Source organism: Pocillopora damicornis, chromosome 10 (genome assembly GCF_964200805.1).
Source record: "Pocillopora damicornis chromosome 10, jaPocDami1.2, whole genome shotgun sequence".
Lineage (NCBI taxonomy): Eukaryota > Metazoa > Cnidaria > Anthozoa > Scleractinia > Pocilloporidae > Pocillopora > Pocillopora damicornis.
The window spans coordinates 5,124,300-5,142,436 of NC_142679.1; the positions used below are offsets into that span (position 1 = coordinate 5,124,300).

At 38.1% G+C, this 18,137-nt stretch overlaps 2 protein-coding genes and 1 pseudogene across 2 annotated transcripts; 1 reads left to right on the plus strand and 2 right to left on the minus strand.

Moving 5' to 3' along the window:
- Positions 1 to 944: 944 nt before the first annotated feature.
- LOC149038575 (endonuclease III-like protein 1) lies at positions 945 to 4,048 on the minus strand. Its single transcript, XM_089184844.1, has 3 exons — positions 3,565 to 4,048; positions 1,951 to 2,121; positions 945 to 1,208 (listed from the first exon to the last, which is right to left on the minus strand). Exons 2-3 carry the CDS (start codon positions 2,089 to 2,091, stop codon positions 990 to 992), a joined length of 360 nt encoding a protein of 119 aa, XP_089040970.1. The 5' UTR covers positions 2,092 to 2,121; positions 3,565 to 4,048; the 3' UTR covers positions 945 to 989.
- Positions 2,732 to 10,970, plus strand: LOC149038576 (ficolin-2-like). The gene is made up of 5 exons (XM_089184125.1): positions 2,732 to 2,807; positions 8,216 to 8,427; positions 8,911 to 9,057; positions 9,316 to 9,454; positions 9,557 to 10,970. Exons 1-5 carry the CDS (start codon positions 2,732 to 2,734, stop codon positions 10,171 to 10,173), a joined length of 1,191 nt encoding a protein of 396 aa, XP_089040251.1. The 3' UTR covers positions 10,174 to 10,970.
- A 1,592-nt stretch (positions 10,971 to 12,562) lies between these two features.
- LOC149038577 (endonuclease III-like protein 1) lies at positions 12,563 to 15,345 on the minus strand (annotated as a pseudogene).
- Positions 15,346 to 18,137: the final 2,792 nt, after the last annotated feature.

The window sequence follows — 18,137 nt, forward strand, 5'->3', positions numbered from 1 at the left end:
GATAGTTTTCTTTATTTTTTAAAAGGCATCCAATCATCAAATCGTAGACAAAACAAATTGTAATGAGTTTTCTTCTATAGCTTTAACCCTATAACTCTCAAGATCTGATTATTAATTTCCTCCTCTACCTGCTTAACACTTCCTCGTAAATTAGTTGCGAGAATTAGATCAAGATAACAACTTCTACCTGATACAAATGAATATTCTCATTACCTGTTTGCTGGATAGTGCACGGATATTGTAAGGAGAAGTTACATGTGAATCACCTCTGGAAGTTAAAAGGTTAAGATCTGATATGAGATTTCACACTAAACATGAGGTTACCTGAACCCAGCTTTGAACAACGTGGCCCAAGGATAAAGACCAGGACAGCCTCAGTTAAAGTAAACCTCAATTCCCCCTTAGTGTCCTTTCCATCCTTTCTGGGTGAAAGTTTCTTCTTAGTTTCCTCCTCAGCTTTTCCTCTGCTCCTTCTTCGACCTTCAGGACAGATCTTGGAGTTAAGACAGAACTCGCACATTGGACTTACAGGAACACATGTCTGTTGACCAAATCCAACCAACAATACATTCAGTTCATCCCTCTCCTCTCTGAGAAAACAGAAAAAGAATTCACTAATTTAGTCTCTGAAACCATACACTCTAATTATTTAATTGTTGGTTATTGGTAAACAGCATATGATAGTCAAGGTTTGCTATACATCTAGAGAACCTTCAATCTAGGTTTCAAAGTCCTTAAAAATTTCCTTTTTCCATTACAGTCTTTAAAGTCAAGAAGGACCAAAAGCCTGTTTATTTCAGAATATTTGTAAAATTTGTTTGGAACTTGCACAATATCTGGGTCTCTAAAATGCGGCAGTAAGTGAAAAGGCTTTGGCAGGGAAGGAGCAAAACACCTGGTGAAGAGAATTTGCATAACTTGGTATCATTCAAAATCACTTTTACCTTGGAAGTCAGCTTTCTACAGCAATTCTAGTTTCTTCCAGCAGTTTAGTAGGTTTTTTGACCCATCAGTCTGTTAGAAATTCTATGAACATGAGTATCAACTCCAATTCCAGTCACTTGTCCCCAAGCCACGTTCATGGTAATATGCGCCATTTTTGGGCCCACACCTGGAAGTTTGACCAGCTCTTCTACTGTTGGTGGAATGTCTCCATTGTAATTCTCAGCACAAATTTTAGTGGCATTCTTGATGTACTCAGCTTTTTTCTACAATCAAAGCATAATTATAATAAGTACCCTGGAAAATACTCTATATTGTACCAAGCCATAGTTCACATTGGTAGGATAAGTTTAACCCTTTAACTCCCAAGATCTGATTGCTAATTCTCCCTTCTAGCTGCTACACATATCCTTGTAAATTAGTTACAAGAAGTTGTTGTTAGATCAAGACAACAATTTCTACCTGATAAATTTGAATATTCTCATTACTTTTTTGCTGAATAATGTAAGGATATTATTGGGAGAAGTTTTATATTGATCACCTCTGGAAGTTAAAGGGTTACAAGTTAAAAATGGAGTTCAGTGTCATAGATTTTGAACCATTTTTGTTGCTTCTTTTTCTAATTTTAGACTTCTGCAAGCTATTTTTGCAACAAGGGGGAGGGAGGAAGGGGACTCAGAGGGTTCTATTGAGGATATATAAACCAATCTACCCCTCTTTGTAGGTGAAAAAGTGACAAGTGAAAATAATAAAACAACTTGGTATAGCCCCTTTGATTCAGTAACATGCTATTATCAGATCCCCCTGAACCCTGTTTAACACGACTGATGATGAAAAAATTATTATCAGTAGCTACTCTAAAAAGTCCTACAAGTAAGTTTTAAAAAAATGTTCACAACTTTTATTCAATAAGGGGAGAGAAGGCCTTCAGACTATTTTGCAAGCTGCTTTTCTAGTGGGTAAATTTTGTCAAAATCAATTTTCTAACTAACATAAAAATTTACTCACCTTCCAGAAGCCAACAGGGTAGATAAGTTCACCAATTTTGCTTGTTGATGTTGTAAGAATGTTCTCTATTGTTAACCTATAAGCCTTTAACTTTTCCATTGCAGCAAAAGTAACTTGGTCTTTTGTTTGACTTGACAGCATGAGGGAGATAAGTACTTGATATCAGACTGTCTGCAAAAGTGATGAGAGATGAACCATTGATACTGGACTGTCTTTAAACCCTCTTTCTCCTAAGAGTGACTGGCTTCTAATTTCTCCTAACAGTTTCACCCTTGCATTAAATACTTAAAATCATGAGAATAAAGTAAATGATGTCCAATTCTAGAAGCTCTTGATTGTCAAACAAATTCTCCTTGTAAATTCCAGATAGTATGTGGCATAGTTTTCACTGTTTGTGATAGGACAATGGTAGAATTATACTAATATTTGTAAGCACCCTCTTTCTTCCGAGCAAACTCTTCAGTTGTGTCTGATGAGGTGGCAAGCTTAATCAGCAGACTTTGTTTTCTGATTAGAAGGGAAATTTCAACCCTATATGAATGGTAAGATTTCTGACTGGCTACTTTTTAACCCTTTCCACCCTAACATCAGTATGCATCTTCTCCACACTGTTCTTTATACATTTCCTAAGGTGCTGACAAGGAGAATTTGTTTGCCAATTGAAAGGTTTCTATCCTGATGACCATTTCCTTAATTCTCATGACCTTAATGTATGATATTGTAGGGAGAATTAGATGTTACTCATCCTTTGGGTTTAAAGGGTTGAATAAGAAATTTAAGAATGGTTGCCAGGATGAGGGTGTATCCTTACAACTTTTATCCCAGTAGCTCATACATGAAGATCTCTATTGTTGCAGGTGAGAAAAAAAGAAACCAAAATCATCACAAAAAATTTGACAAATAAACATTAGTGAGGCAAGATCTCTGAAAATAGATTGGCCCAGCTGTCCAGGTTCTTATGAGGAGACCTCACCCTCCTCTCACGCTGCAGAGTATGGCAGATCTTGATGCAATGCAGTGATTTTAGCATGCAATTGACTATTAAAAGGGAACTTGTGCATGCACTGCCATACTCTGCAAACTGATCCTCACCCACCTTAACCCTTTGACACCTAAGAGTGACTAACATCTAATTTCTCATTACCCTATAACCCTTGAATCACACATCAAGGTCATGAGAAAAAAGGAAATGATCACCAAGCAAAGAAGCTCTTGATTGTTACACAAATTCTCCTTGTCATTACCTTAGGATATGTGAGGAGAACTGTATGGAGACTATGCATACTATAATGTTGGGGTGTAAAGGGTTAAACATGTAGCTGTTGAACTATTTGTCATAATTTATCTAATAAATCAAATGAAAAGTGGGATGCAATCAATTGCTGGGGGCAAATGAATGTGTTGACACTGACCAAGCAAAAAGTGGTAAAATACATCATGCATTCAGTTCTTGGATAGAGAAAACAATGACAAAAACAATACATTGCCATTAGGAAAACAGATTTGTTTTACAACAGTATGGGGCTGTGCAGAAATTTTACCCAAAACGTTTCTACCTCTCATAAATCAGCTTAGCTGTCTTCGAGGAGACCACTGTGTCGGATCTTCCCTTACCTCACCCCACTAGACTGCCAATTCCATCTCCTCTCACCTCTGGTGACTGGCTCTGATCAGCTGTCTTCTTGCATCTTTGTGAATCAACTGGGGCATCGCGTGGTTTTTTTTCATTTCACGAATATTAGCCAGCTACTCTCTCCAGTTAAGAGGCTACCAAGTTGAACCTTGTGTTTGTGCAATGGACGTGTCTTTTTTACGCTTTTTGGCTGCAAAATCTTCAGTTTTCTTGTCGTCCCTAGACGAGTCTTCGTGTCGCTTCTCGTATTCGATTTTGATGTGCCTTCTTGGTCCCTTTTGGTTCGTTGACAAAGCTGCGATTGCTTCTCTAGCCGCCGAGCGTTTGTCTTCCTTTTGAGGTGAAATACGGGGAAGCACTCATCCTGGAAATCCGTGAAAACAAACTGATCAAACTTTGAATCGTCAGTCTGCCCTGCATCTGCCTTTACCAGTACTATTGTTAACAGTCCTCCCCGTTCTCGCCATGGAACGCTGATTTTGGCGGGAAAGTGATGTCACTTGACCAGCTGATTACGTAATTAGTCACCACATAAAAGCCGGAGATTTGCCGAAGAATAAAAATGATTCCCTATTGGCACATCCTCTCCATTGAATTTTCTACACACTGAACCCAAAAGAGCAAAGAATAGGCGTCAACAAGAGAATAGAACTTTACAATCTCTTGTTTGGCATCAAATACCATCTGATGAAATTTTACTGAAAATTTTGAGCTTAAGAAGTGTTCATGATTGAAATTTACACGAACTTGAGTGGCAAACACGAGAATAATGAAACATCAATATTTTACCATATTAAAACAACAAACTAAATCAATGGTTTTAACAGAAAACCCATGTCACTTGCGTTTAGATGGGGCGGTTTAGATGAAATGAATGAGATTGGAAGGGAGTCCTCCTTAGGTCGTGATTTAATGATGTTGACAAGAAGATTGCGCTGTTTTAAACCTTAGTTTCTACATGTTCGTCCGATTCAGTTAAATAGGAACTGAAAAAAGTAAGTTAAAAAAAGGCTAACTACACGAGATATAAATTTTTCCATCAATCTTCTACGGCGCTTTGATTTGTCTTTTCTCTTCCCCAGTGTTAATTCCAAAGGTCTTTGTCCGTCTCGCTGTAAATAATTTATTATGGAGTTCAAAAGTCAGGTGTTGTTTTCTTCCGTTTTAGAACAAGGCATTTGCAAATATATCTCACCTGGTAAATACTAAATAATTTATGTTGAGAGCTGTCTCACCTTATTTCTTCAAACTTTAATATAAAAGCACAATTTTTACTCATTTGTAAGTTTTTCCTTTTGAAAGTTTTTTACACTAAGCTTGCGAATGAAGCGATGTTTAGCTGATCGTTGGGATGTTAATGTTATTCCTGAACGAACAGAATAAAGCACCAAGCTCAGGATTTGGAGTTTTCTTGTAGTTTGGAAGCAATCAGTGGTTTTTTTTTTTACAAGGATTCAAATTGAGGTTGAGCGTTCTTGAGCGCGTTGGCGTATTTATGTATATACAGAATATACCCCTTACAGACTATGCAACTCGTACTTTGCGGGTCAGTATTGTTACAATATTTGCCCGATCGTAATAATGTTATTCTTGAATCCAAGCAGGAAGAAGCACAAAGCTCAAGGTTAAGGTTAAAATAAATACCCCAAACAGTCTCAACAATTCTTACGCTGCGGGTCAGCAAAGTTTGATCGCATTAGGACAAAATTTATACGTATATCTCGGCTGGTAAGTTCTTAATAATTTATGTAGACGAGAGCTGACTCAAATTTAAATAAAAGTATAATTTTATGCATATAGAGATTTTCTCTTGAAAATTTGTAAGCTAAGCTTGCGTTTTGAAGGATGTTTACCTGATCGCTTAAGTGTTATTCCTGAAAGTAAGGTCAGGACTTAAACTCTTCAGAGATTGATAAGAGGTTACTTTTAGTTTACCTAAAAGTTAGGTAAACTAACTTTTAACCTCATTATGCTTAATAGAGCTGGGAATTAGACGTGCAATAACGAAGTTTCCTAAGGACCTTCATGTTTTGGCCCCCTGTTGGCTTGCTTTGATGTTAATTTAAAGTAGACTTGAATTCACGTTACGTGCGTTCTTTAGCGCCTTCGCACATTTATGTCTAAAGGTTAAAATAAATACCCTATACAGTCTCTACAATTCTTACATTGCGGGTCAGTACTTTTTCGCATCAGGACTTCAAATTTATTCGTATATCTCGCCTAGTAAGTACTTAATAATTCATGTAGACGAGAGCTGTCTCACGCTATTTCTTTAAATTTTAATAAAAGCGGAATTTTATTTATATGAAGTTTTTCTTTGAAAAATTTGTACGCTAAGCTTTCGTTTTGAACGATGTTTACCTGATTGCTAAAGTGTTATTACTGAAAGTAGACAAAGTAAGGTCAGGACTTAAACTCTTCAGAGAATGATAAGAGGTTACATAACGTGCATATGACATCAATATGCTTTACCCTTTAACTCCCATAAGTGACTAACATGTAACTTCTCCCTGTAACATTCACGCGTTATCCAGCCAACATGTAATGACAATACTCAAACTCATCGAGTAGAAGTTTTAACTAGTCTTGATTTTACACCAAATTCTCGTGACTTATTTACAAGGAAATGTGTAGAAGCTAGAGGGGAGAATTAACAATCAGATCTTGGGAGTTCAAGGGTCGTTAATACAGCTGCAAACTAAACCCACAATAAAGATCAGACAGGGCAAACCCTTCATGTTTTGTCTCTCTTTTTCAATATGGGTGAAAGTTTTTAACTAATTTTGTCTGGTTTTAAATTCTATCTTTACCTAGTTTTAAATTCTAGACATTCTACTATTATCTGGTTTTAAATTCTAGACTACTGAACCCAAGGGTAATTATTTGCAGGATAAAAGCTCCACAAAACCCGGAAAACTGTTAAGTTAATTAATTCCATGGTAATTAAAAGAAAAGAATGCTATAATTAGCGCACGAACAAGTTCAGTCAGTGAACCAATGTCGTGAAATGTTATCAATATCTTCCTCAGAAAACCTTGCACACTTATTTTCCCCCCTTTAACCGTTTAATCTTTTTTCAATAGAAATAGAAGAGAATCCTCAATAAGTGTGTCAAATTTTGAAGTTGATCGAGCTTTTAATAATTAATGTTATTCGCCAGTCTCCTGCTAAGTTTCTAGAACCTAATACATAAACAAACTGTGGATAAGAATTATTTTCACTCGTAAATTATTCATTTTCAAGTCGACGCACTAGCGACTAATTGAGGTCAAAACTTCCTTATCACGAATCTTATCTTGATGGTGAACTAATGCAAAAGCCGAGTGGAAGTAACTTGAAAACAATGCAGCGACTCACTTTACTCATCCATTCACAGTTTCTCCTGTGCTGGAAGTTTGCAACTCCCTCAGCTCAAAGTCTAACAGGAACGTCAAACCCTGGTCGGTTGTCTTGTTTAAGAAGATCTGAACATCCTGAAAAAGGTAAAGCTTGACTCAAACACATAATATGCGCACCGTAAATAATGGCAAAAATAAATCTTAGACTACACAAAGAATAAAAAACTTGACGCAGAACCAATGCGAACCGAGAAGATTTGTTGAGACTATTTAAATAGTAGAGTTGAAGGTAATGTAATCGTGATGCGCTGACTTTAATTCATCAGTTACAACACAAGCAAATTCAGTTTCGTATTTTAGCGAAAAACACCTAAATACCGAGTCGCGAGTCGAAGCACTTCAACTAACAAAGCATTCAGTTATTTTTCTCTTAACGTGAGTTAGTTTCAAGCTGTCAAAATCGGCTTTTCGTGTCGTGCATTCCTCTCTGGTATCGCTTCGCTTGTAGCTGTAATGGAATAAAGTTAACTTCGCTCGAAAATCTCAGAGATGAACTCTTTTCACTTGTATGGTCACTTTTAGTAATGATGGAATTTTATTCACCTTCGAACGGATCTACTTCAAGTTAACGTTTTCCAGACACGATCAAACTAGAGTAAACCATGGCCAACAAGGACGATGAGGATGAATAGGAAGACCGGCGACCAAATTCGCTGTGATCGGAGTATAAAATCGTCTGATGAGTGGGAATCTTAATTATAGGGGTTTCCAGAATTAAGAACCAACAACTTTGAAAGCTTGTGTATTCCCTTGTTGTGTATCGAAGAGTTGCGAACAGCCTAAGATAGAACTGGCCGGAAATTTACGAAACTGAGACTGAGTAATTTTCGAAACATGAAAAAAATAATTCCATGTAAAAATATGTTAATATCTAAGCAATACTTTTCACTTCCTGTCGGTTTTCAGACACAAAACTCACACGAGATGTTACTGAGAACACAAGGAAAAGTTGTAAATCACGACCCGAGGGTGCATGATTACCAACGTTCCAAGTGCACTGACGCCTAAAAAAATGATAGAAAGTGCGCCTTCTAGCTTTTAAAAATGGAGCCCTGAGTTTACTAGTACAATGAACGATAGGCTTTCGATCAATCAAAGTGTTCCTAATATCTTATAAATTTTTACGACTTTCATCAAGTCGTCAATGTCCTCTTGATTTCTCTCTTTTTGTTTTCTGTAAGATATATCTTGAAGAAAACTCTCATATATGACGATATGTTTGCATCTGTTTTAGGCTACACTCTGGTTAATCACGTGATTGCTACGCACACTGTCACGTGCCCGATAGACTGTACGTGGGAATGCCTACGGGATGCACGCTGTCGATCGTTTAATTATGCAAACTCAGGGAAAACATGTGAATTAAGTGACCAATCAAAAGCGACAGCCCCAAATGACTTTATTTTAAGAAAAGGCGTCACTTACTACGAGCCAACGACACTGATGGTGAGTCATAGAAATTTACAGATCAGTTAGAAACTTAATCATCAGTGCTCAACCTACCAAGCGCAGGAACCTTTGGGGTCTTCGGTTTTTCAAATTCCATCCTCTGAGCAAGGTGGTGTCAAAATCATATCGAGAGGTCAAATAAATGCCTTTATCTCAGAGAACGGTATGGCTGCCAAAAACTGAACATTTACACAGAGCAGCGTTTGTGAGACCTTCATTTCTAGCCCGAAACACAGTAAGTTGAAATGTGGTGGAACTCAGTGGGCGGGAGTACAATTCAGGCAGCAATCGGGCGAATGATTTGAAATTACGAGCAGGAATGAAAACTTTAATTTAAACATAAGCACATGAATTGATTCATATAGCAAAAGTTCAAGTCGGAAGTCTAAACGTTGTTAGAAATATCGAATGCTTAATGCACTTCAGATATTTTTTCCATTTTGACTGGCTAACTTTTGCTAAGTGCTTATAATTGGACAGGTGAAATCAAACAATTTGGACATGGAACAGCCAATCAAGCCGCAAATAAGAGCTGTTTTACTGATAAAAGAACCACTCATTCTTGAGAATTTTGTTATTGACACAATTGATGTCACAAAATGCCTATTTTCTAGAAGGAAATCCTGGGTAAATATAATTTGCTCAAATAGAGAGAAAACCGTTGCTCGATATACACCGGAAACGAAATTTGAAGGAAAACAGGAGAGGGAAAGATTCATTCCTACTCGAAACTTTGAAAATATCAAACTTCTATACTCATTTTGAAAGAGAAACGTTAGCTCTAAGAACGAAAATATATTTCAACCTAATAAGGTATTGTCATGGTAAGTTTCGCCTAATAAAAGGATGAAAGTACGTTTAACCATTCTTCCCATTTTCTCCCAGGGAGGAAATAGACCTGTTTGCACCTCGGCTTTATGTCAAAATGGTGGAACATGTGCTGACGCGTGTTGGAATCCCCGGATGTTCACGTGTGAATGTCGACAGGATTATAAAGGAGTGTATTGCGAAAAGCACAGCGGAGGTGGGTAACTCGTGACTAAATAGAAGAGAAGAACACTTAAATTTGCGATAATTTTCTTTCAGCAACAAGTCTCATATTATGTTTCCTTTGTTCCACGTACAGTGAGAAGCTGTCAGCAGCTGAAAACCCTAGGAGCGAATCAGAATGGCATTTATAAAATCAACCCAGATGGTCAAGGGGTCATAAACGTGTACTGTGACCAAACCACAGATGGAGGTGGGTGGACTGTGGTTCAGAGACGTTCCCGTCCATACAAGCAAAGCTTTAGACGAACGTGGGTAGAGTATCGAGTAGGCTTTGGCGACGTGTCCAAAGAATTCTGGCTTGGAAACGACAACTTGCACCGAATCGCCTCTTCAGACAGCATTCTTCGAATAGATCTGCACCGAACCAACGGCACAAAGGGATATGCCAAATATGGTGGGTTTCGGGTAGCTGACGAAACAGAAAAGTATCGATGCGACATGACTTCGTACGAAGGAAACATCGGAAATGGGTTTTATGGTAATACAGATCCTAAATTGAATATCCGAGGGATGAAATTCGGCACACCAGACCAAGATAATGACAACTTCCTTGGAAAGTGTTTTCCTAATGGTGCATGGTGGGCAAACCAATGTGGCAAAGTTAATCTCAATTCAAGGGATGGTCCAAACTGGCGTCCTTGGGATACTCACCCTAACCTAAATCTCTCTGAGATGAAAGTAAGGCATAACTGAACAAAACTGCTATAGTCACCATACGTCACCTTCAGGGATGCAAGGAACTCGACGAAGAGATCTGGGCACTAACTAATGCAGCCTTCATAGAATTTGCAATGACAACTCAAGTTGTCATGTAACGCCCGGTGCTGCGTAGCGTTACAACCAAAAACAGCTGTGAAGGTGACTGAAATCCATTGATATATTATTAGCATAATAGCATAGCATACATTGACACATAATTTAGTCCAGCACTAGGTTTTAAATATCGACATGAAATCGCTTTCTTCAACTTGAAGTGAAATGTGAAACCTTTCCTTCCAATGGTGATGTTTCATTAGCACCCCACGAACAGATGTCACACATTATAAACAGACCATTATGTCTAATCCTGTTCCAAGACACCAAGAGACCAAAACAAAGTGAAGCGATTAAAAGCAAACCTTGAAGTCACAGGCCAACCACATGTTTCAAAAACTGTTATTTACAAATGGTCTGGTTTTATAGCCGTGTTAGTGAAAAAGGCTTTTACTTTCTTGAAAATAAAAATCATTAAAAAGTGTTTGTAAAATAAAGCCTTCGCAACTTCCCTGAACTTCTAAGCATGTCTTTATATCATAGTAATTTAATAGCCCACGAATATGTAACAAGTGCGACGCCAATTGTTGCCATCGATGCTGGATGTATGTACATACAAAAAGCACATTTCCTGAAGGACTGTTAAAACTATCCGTAAAAGAGGCCAATATGTTTCTTTACAGACCTTGTTACCACAGTCGTTAGAGAAAGACAAAATAAAAGTAATGCTTTCTGAATTGTTTTGAGGGGCGTTGGAATATTTTGGCTGCTAAATCCTCCGCGAACCTGATCTCCTCCCTTCAACGTATTGTCGAGCAGAAAAAAAAATTAGACAAAAAAAGAAAGTATTGTAAGTTAGATGTTCACGAATGGAAGAACTGAAAGATTTCACTCAACTCAAACGAAGTTCGGGGGAGCTTTCTATGACTTAAAAAAAAAAAGGAAGGGGAGAGGGCCTCCTCTCCAGGGTTCTATCTCATTTCCCTCAAGGTTCATGCTGGAGAGGACTGGGAAACAGGTTGATATCGCGATTTCACATTCAGCCTAAGGATTTAAGCGATCGAGCTTAAAATCCCAACACCCACACCATCTTATAATGATCCCCTATTGTTGAAAATAACACATCAAAAGGGTTGATCAATAGTTATTTACAAATGGTCTGGTTTTTCAGTACTGTACAGATTGTCTATCATTGATTGCCGTTGTATTCTTGGGGTACAAATCTAACTTGAAGACTCCACACTTATAAGTTTCTTATACGTAAGTACCAATAGTGCCGATAAAGAGCTGTACAAGACAGTTTCTCTTATTGCCAAAATGATTTATTTGAGAGTAATAGTGTAGGCCTCACTGCACTCACCCTGTCGTCCATTAACATCGGTAGTATGTATTAAGAAGTGGTTGCCGGGTGATAACTGAGTCAGAGTGCAAGCCATAGGAAGCGTCAACGCCTTGACGACTCCAATCTTCTTCCACTGGTGAAGGTTCTCCGTTGTGCCGCCGTCCTGAAGCGCAAACAGTTGATAGTTCATTATAGGCGCGTCTCTCCTCAAGAGCCATATACCACGACAAAACGATACCGCCTGGAGCAACCGTTATGGAGACATTAGGTTTCGGAGGGGGGTCTTTAGTCTCTGTTGCTGAAGATACAGGGGAATGTTGCCCTGAACCTGGCGGTAAACCCTGTTGGGTAGGCTGTTTGGGTCTTATAGATAATTGTGAATAGCTTTGCAAGGCGAATAGCAAAGGATAAAAGGAGTTTGAGTAGCCAATCAGAGCGCGCCTTCATTGCCATCCACCGTTTAAGTATAAACTAATTTCTGAATCAAATTCAACGGCAGATTTCTCCCTTTAAGGAAGGGGTGCCACTTATAAAAAATCTTTCACAAAAAAAGCACCTTGTTACCTAGGTCTCACATTCTGTGATTTTGCTTCCATCTCGCCTTTTATCCATTGTATCACGAACCTGTACATTATTTTACACAGTTGGAACCAGTCTTGAGACATGGTTTGAGGACCAATGCTAACCTGGGCTCAGTGGTTGGAAGGCTGATTAGTGCTAACCCAGGGTTACATTTTAATCCAGGTTTCCTAACTGCTTTGTTAAAAAGCCTTTTTTGGATCATTTTCTTTATTCTATCTTCTCATTACCCGCTTGCTGGATAGTGCACGGATATTGTTAGGAAAAGTTATATGAATCACTTTCGGGAGTTAAGATCTGATATCAGATTTCACACTAACCATGAAGCTACCTTAACCCAGCTTTGCACAACGTAGCCCAAGGCTAAAGAGAAGGACAGCCTAAGTTAAAGTAAAACTTGATTTTCTCTTAAGTATTAGTGTCCTTTCCATCCTTTCTGGGTGAAAGTTTCTTCTTAGTTTCCTCCTCAGCTTTTCCTCTGCTCCTTCTTCGACTTTCAGGACAGATCTTGGAGTTAAGACAGAACTCGCACATTGGACTTACAGGAAGACATGTCTGTTGACCAAATCCAACCAACAATACATTCAGTTCATCCCACTCCTCTCCGCAAAACAGAAAAAGAATTCACAAATTTAGTCTCTGAAACCTTACACTCTAATTATTTAACTGTGGGTTATGCGTAAACAGCATATGATAGTCAAGGTTTGCTATGCATCTAGAGAATCTTGAACCTAGGTCTGAAAGTCCTTAAAGTTTTCCTTTTTGCATTCTGCTCCTTGAAAGTCAGGAAGGAACAAAAGCCAGTTCATTTCAGAATATTTGTAAAAGTTGTTTGGAACTTGCACAATAGCTGGGTCTCTAAAATGTGGCAGTAAGTGAAAAGGCTTTGACAAGGAAGGAGCAAAACACCTGGTGAAGAGAATTTGTGTAACTTGGTATCATTCAAAATCACTTTTCACCAGCTTTCTACAGCAATTCTAGTTTCCTCTGGTAGTTAAGTACGTTTTTTGACCCATCCTGGTCTGTTAGAAATTCTATGAACATGAGTATCAACTCCAGTTCCAATCACTTGTCCCCAAGCCACATTCATGGTAATATGCACCATTTTTGGGCCCACACCTGGAAGTTTGCAGAAAGTGGAGCTATGCTATTGGTGAGAATATGGTGACGGAACAATAGTGTAGTTCCACTTTCTGCTTATAAACCCACACACAACCCACAATTCCTCCAATTGCTCTGATGAAGGGCTAATGCTCGAAATGTCAGCTTTTTTAGCCTTTACGCCAGCCAATTTTGCTTGTTGATGTTGTAAGAATGTTCTCTTTTGTTAACCCATAAGCCTTAAATTTTTCCATTGCAGCAAAAGTAACTTGGTCTTTTGTTTGACTTGACAGCATGAGGGAGATAAGTACTTGATATCTGACTGTCAGCAAAAGTGAGGAGAGATGAACCATTGATACTGGACTGTCCTAACCCTCTTTCCCCTAAGAGTGACTGGCTTCTAATTTCTCCTGACAGTTTCACCCTTGCATGAAATATTTAGAATCATGAGAATTAAGGAAATGATGTCCAATTCTAGAAGCTCCTGATTATCAAACAAATTCTCCTTTGTAAATTCCAGATAGTATGCAGCATAGTCAATTAGTTTTAATTGTTTGTGAAAGGAGAATGGTAGGATTATACTAATATTTGTAAGCACCCTCTTCCTTCTGAACAAACTCTTCAGTTGAGTCTGATGATGTGGCAAGCTTAATCAGCAGTCTTTGTCTTCTGATTAGAAGGGAAATTTCAGTCTTATATGCAAGGTAAGATTTCTGACTGGCGACTCTTTAACCCTTTACACCCTAACGTCAGTATGCATATTCTCCATACTGTTCTTTATACATTTCCTAAGGTGCTGACAAGGAGAATTTGTTTGCCAATAAAAAGGGTTCTTTCCTGATGACCATTTCCTTAATTCTCATGACCTTAATGTGTGATTCAGGAGTGATATTGTAGGGAGAAATTAGATGTTACTAATCCTTTGGGTTTAAAGGGTTAAATGGGAAATGTAAGAATGGATGCCAGGATGAGAGTGTATCCTTACAACTTTTATCCCAGTAGCTCATACATGAAGACCTCTATTGTGGCAAGTAAGAAAAAAGAAACCAAAATCATCACAAAAAATTTTGACAAATAAACATCAGTAAGGCAAGATCTCTGAAAATAGACTGGCCCAGTTGTCCAGGTTCTTATGAGGAGACCTCACCCTCCTCCCATGCTGCAGAGTATTGCAGATCTTGATGCAATGCAGCAATTTTGGCATGCAGTTGACTTTTAAAAAGGAACTTGTGCATGCACTGCCATACTCTGCAAACTGTTCCTCACCCACCTTAACCCTTTGACACCTAAGAGTGAGTAACATCTAATTTCTCGTTACTCTATTACCCTTGAATCACACATCAAGGTCACAAGAAGAAAGGAAATGATCGCCAAGCAAAAAAGCTCTTGATTGTTATACAAATTCTCCTTGTCATTACCTTAGGATATGTGAGGAGAACTGTATGAAGAATATGCATACTATAATGTTGGGGTGTAAAGGGTTAAACATATAGCTGTTGAACTATTTGTCATAATTTATCTTATAAATCAAATAAAAAGAGGGATGCAATCAATTGCTGAGGGTAAATGAATGTGTTGACATTGACCAAGCAAAAAGTGGTAAATTTTACCCAAAACGTTTCTACCTCTCATAAACAAGCTTAGTTGGCTCAGAGGAGACCACTGTGTCGGCTCCCCTTACCCCACCCCACTGGACTGCCGATTTCATCTCCTCTCACCTCTGGTGACTGGCTCTCATCAGCTGTCTTCTCGCATCCTTGTGAATCAACTGGGGTATCGCGTGTTTTTCTCATTTCACGAATATTAGCAAGCTGCTCTCTCCAGTTAGGAGGCTGCCAAATTGAGCCTTGTGTCTGTGCCGTGGACGTGTCTTTTTTACGCTTCTTGGCCGCAACATCTTCAGTTTTCTTGTCGTCCCTTGACGAGTCTTCTTCATGTCGCTTCTCGTATTCGATTTTGATGTGCCTTCTTGGTTCCTTTTGGTTCGTTGACAAAGTTGCGATTGCTTCTCTAGCCGCCGAGCGTGTTTGTCTTCCTTTTGAGGTGAAATACGGGAAAGTACTCATCCTGGAAATCCGTGAAAACAAACTGATCAAATGTTTGAATCGTCAGTTTCCCTTATGTCTGCCATTATCAGTATTATCGTGAGCAGTCCTCCCCGATCTCGCCATGGAACGCTGATTTTGGCGGGAAAGTGATGTCACTCGACCAGCTGATTACGTAATTAGTCACTACAAAAAGCCGGAGATTTGCCGAAGAATAAAACTGATTCCCTATCAGCACATCCTCTCCATTGAATTTTCTTCACACTAAACCCAAAAGAACAAAGAATAGGCATCAACAAGAGAATAGAAACTTTACAATCTCTTGTTTGGCATCAAATATCATCTGATGAAATTTTACTGAAAATTTTGAGCCTAAGAAGATCGTGATTTAATGATGTTGACAAGAAGATTGCGCTGTTTTAAACCTTAGTTTCTACATGTTCGTCCGATTCAATTAAATAGTGACTGAAAAAAAATAAGTTAAAAAAAGGCTAACTACACGAGATGTAAAGTTTTTAATCATTCTTCTATGGTACTTTGATTTGTCTTTTCTCTTCCCCAGTGTTAAATCCAAAGGTCTTTGTCCGTCTAACTGTAAATAATTTATTATGGAGTTCAAAAGTCAAAATAAGTATTGTTTTCTTCCGTGTTAGGACGAGGCATTTGCACATATGTCTCACCCGATAAATACTAAATAATTTTTGTAAAGAGCTGTCTCACCTTATTTCTTCAAACTTTAATATAAAAGCACAATTTTTATTTATTTGTAAGTTTTTCCTTCTGAAAGTTTTTTTTTTATGCTGAGATTGCGTTTTAAGCGATGTTTAGTCGATCGGTAGGATGTTGACGTTATTCCTGAAGGAACAGGACGAAGCATCAAGCTCATGATTTGGAGTTTGCGTGCAGTTTGAAAGAAATCAGCATTTATTTCACAAGGATTCAAATTTAGGTTTAGCGTCTATTAGCGCCTTTGTGTATTTATGTATAAAGAGAATATACCCCTTACAGATTATGCAATGCGTACGTGGTGGGTCAGTATTGTTCGGACTTGAATTCACGTTACGTGCGTTCTTTAGCGCCTTTGCGCATTTATAGATAAAGTTTAAAAATAAATACCCCATACAGTCTCTGCAATTCTTACATTGCGGGTCAGTACCTTTTCGCATCAGGACTTCAAATTTATACCTATATCTCGCCTGGTAAGTACTTAATAATTTATGTAGAGGAGAGCTGACTTACGCCCTTTCTTTAAATTTTAATAAAAGCAGAATTTTATTTATATGTAGTTTTTCTTTTGAAAATTTGTACGCTAAGCTTGCGTTTTGAACGATGTTTACCTGATCGCTTAAGTGTTATTCCTGAAAGCAGACAAAGTAAGGTCAGGACTTAAACTCTTCAGAGATTAATAAGAGGTTACGTAACGCGCGGATTACCTCAAAATGCTTAACCCTTTAACTCCCATAAGTGACTAACATGTAACTTCTCCCTATAACATCCATACATTACCCGCCAACATGTAATGAGAATACTCAAGCTTATCATGTGGAAGTTAATGGTCTTGATCTTACACCAAATTCTCGTGACTTATTTCATAGGAAATGTGTAGCAGCTAGAGGGGAGAATTAACAATCAGATCTTGGGAGTTCAAGGGTCGTTAATACAGCTGCAAACTAAACCCAAAATAAAGATTAGATAAAACCTTCATGTTGTGTCTATGTGGATGCAATCGGTTTTTATCTAATTTTATCTAGTTTTAATTAAGTTCTATCTTTATCCAGTTTCAAATTCTAGACCACTTTTATTTAGTTTTAAATTCTAGACTACTATTATTTAGTTTTAAATTCTAGACTGCCATTATTTAGTTTTAAATTCTAGACTACTGAACCCAAGGGTAATTATTTGCAAGATAAAAGCACCACAAAACCCAGAAAACTGTTAAGTTAATTAATTCCATGGCAATTGAAAAAAGAGAATGCTATAATTAGCGCACGAACTGGTTCAGTCAGTGAACGAATGTCGTGAAATGTTATCAATGTCTTCCTCAGAAAACCTTGCACACTTACTTTCCCCCCTTAAACCGTTCCATCCTTCTTCAATGGAAATAGAAGAGAATCCTTACTGAGTGTTTCAAGTTTTGTAGCTGATCGAGCTTTCAATATTAAATGTTATTTGCCAATCTCCTGCTAAGTTTCTTAAACCCTAACACATAAACAAACTGTGGATGAGATATATTTTCACTCGTAAATTATTCATTTTCAAGTCGACGCACTAGCGACTAATTGAGGTCAAAGCTTCCTTATCACGACTTTATCTTGATCGTGAACTAATGCAAAAGGCGAGTGGAAGTAACTTGAAAACAATGCAGCGACTCACTTTACTCTTCCATTATCAGTTTCTCCTGTGCTGGAAGTTTACAGCTCCCTCAGCTCAAAGTCTAACAGGAACGTCGAACCCTGGTCGGTTGTCTTGTTTAAGAAGATCTGAACATCCTGAAAAAGGTAAAGCTTGACTTAAACACTCACTTTGCGCACTGCAAATAATGGCAAAAATAGATCTTAGACCACACAAAGAATAGAAAACTTGACGCAGAACCAATGTGAACCGAGAAGATTTGTTGAGACTATTTAAATAGTGGGGTTGAAGGTAATGTAATCGTGGTGCGCTGACTTTAATTCATCAGTTACAACACAAGCAAATTTTCGTAATTTAGTGAAAAAGACTTTAATATCGAGTAGCGAGTCGAAGCACTTCAACTAGCAAAGCATTCAGTATTCTTTCTCTTAACGCGAGCTGGTTTCAAGCTGTCAAATTCGGCTTTTCGTGTCGTGCATTCCTCC

Bases quoted from the DNA above. Each gene is read 5' to 3' on its own strand.
- LOC149038576 (XM_089184125.1), top strand. From the start codon at position 2,732: ATGGTTGCCAGGATGAGGGTGTATCCTTACAACTTTTATCCCAGTAGC. The intron at 2,808-8,215 runs GTGAGAAAAAAA...CATCTGTTTTAG, and splicing joins GAAGATCTCTATTGTTGCAG to GCTACACTCTGGTTAATCAC. The intron at 9,455-9,556 runs GTGGGTAACTCG...TTCCACGTACAG, and splicing joins TTGCGAAAAGCACAGCGGAG to TGAGAAGCTGTCAGCAGCTG.
- LOC149038575 (XM_089184844.1), bottom strand. From the start codon at position 2,091: ATGCTGTCAAGTCAAACAAAAGACCAAGTTACTTTTGCTGCAATGGAA. The intron at 1,209-1,950 runs GTGAGTAAATTT...CTTTGATTGTAG, and splicing joins ACCCTGTTGGCTTCTGGAAG to AAAAAAGCTGAGTACATCAA.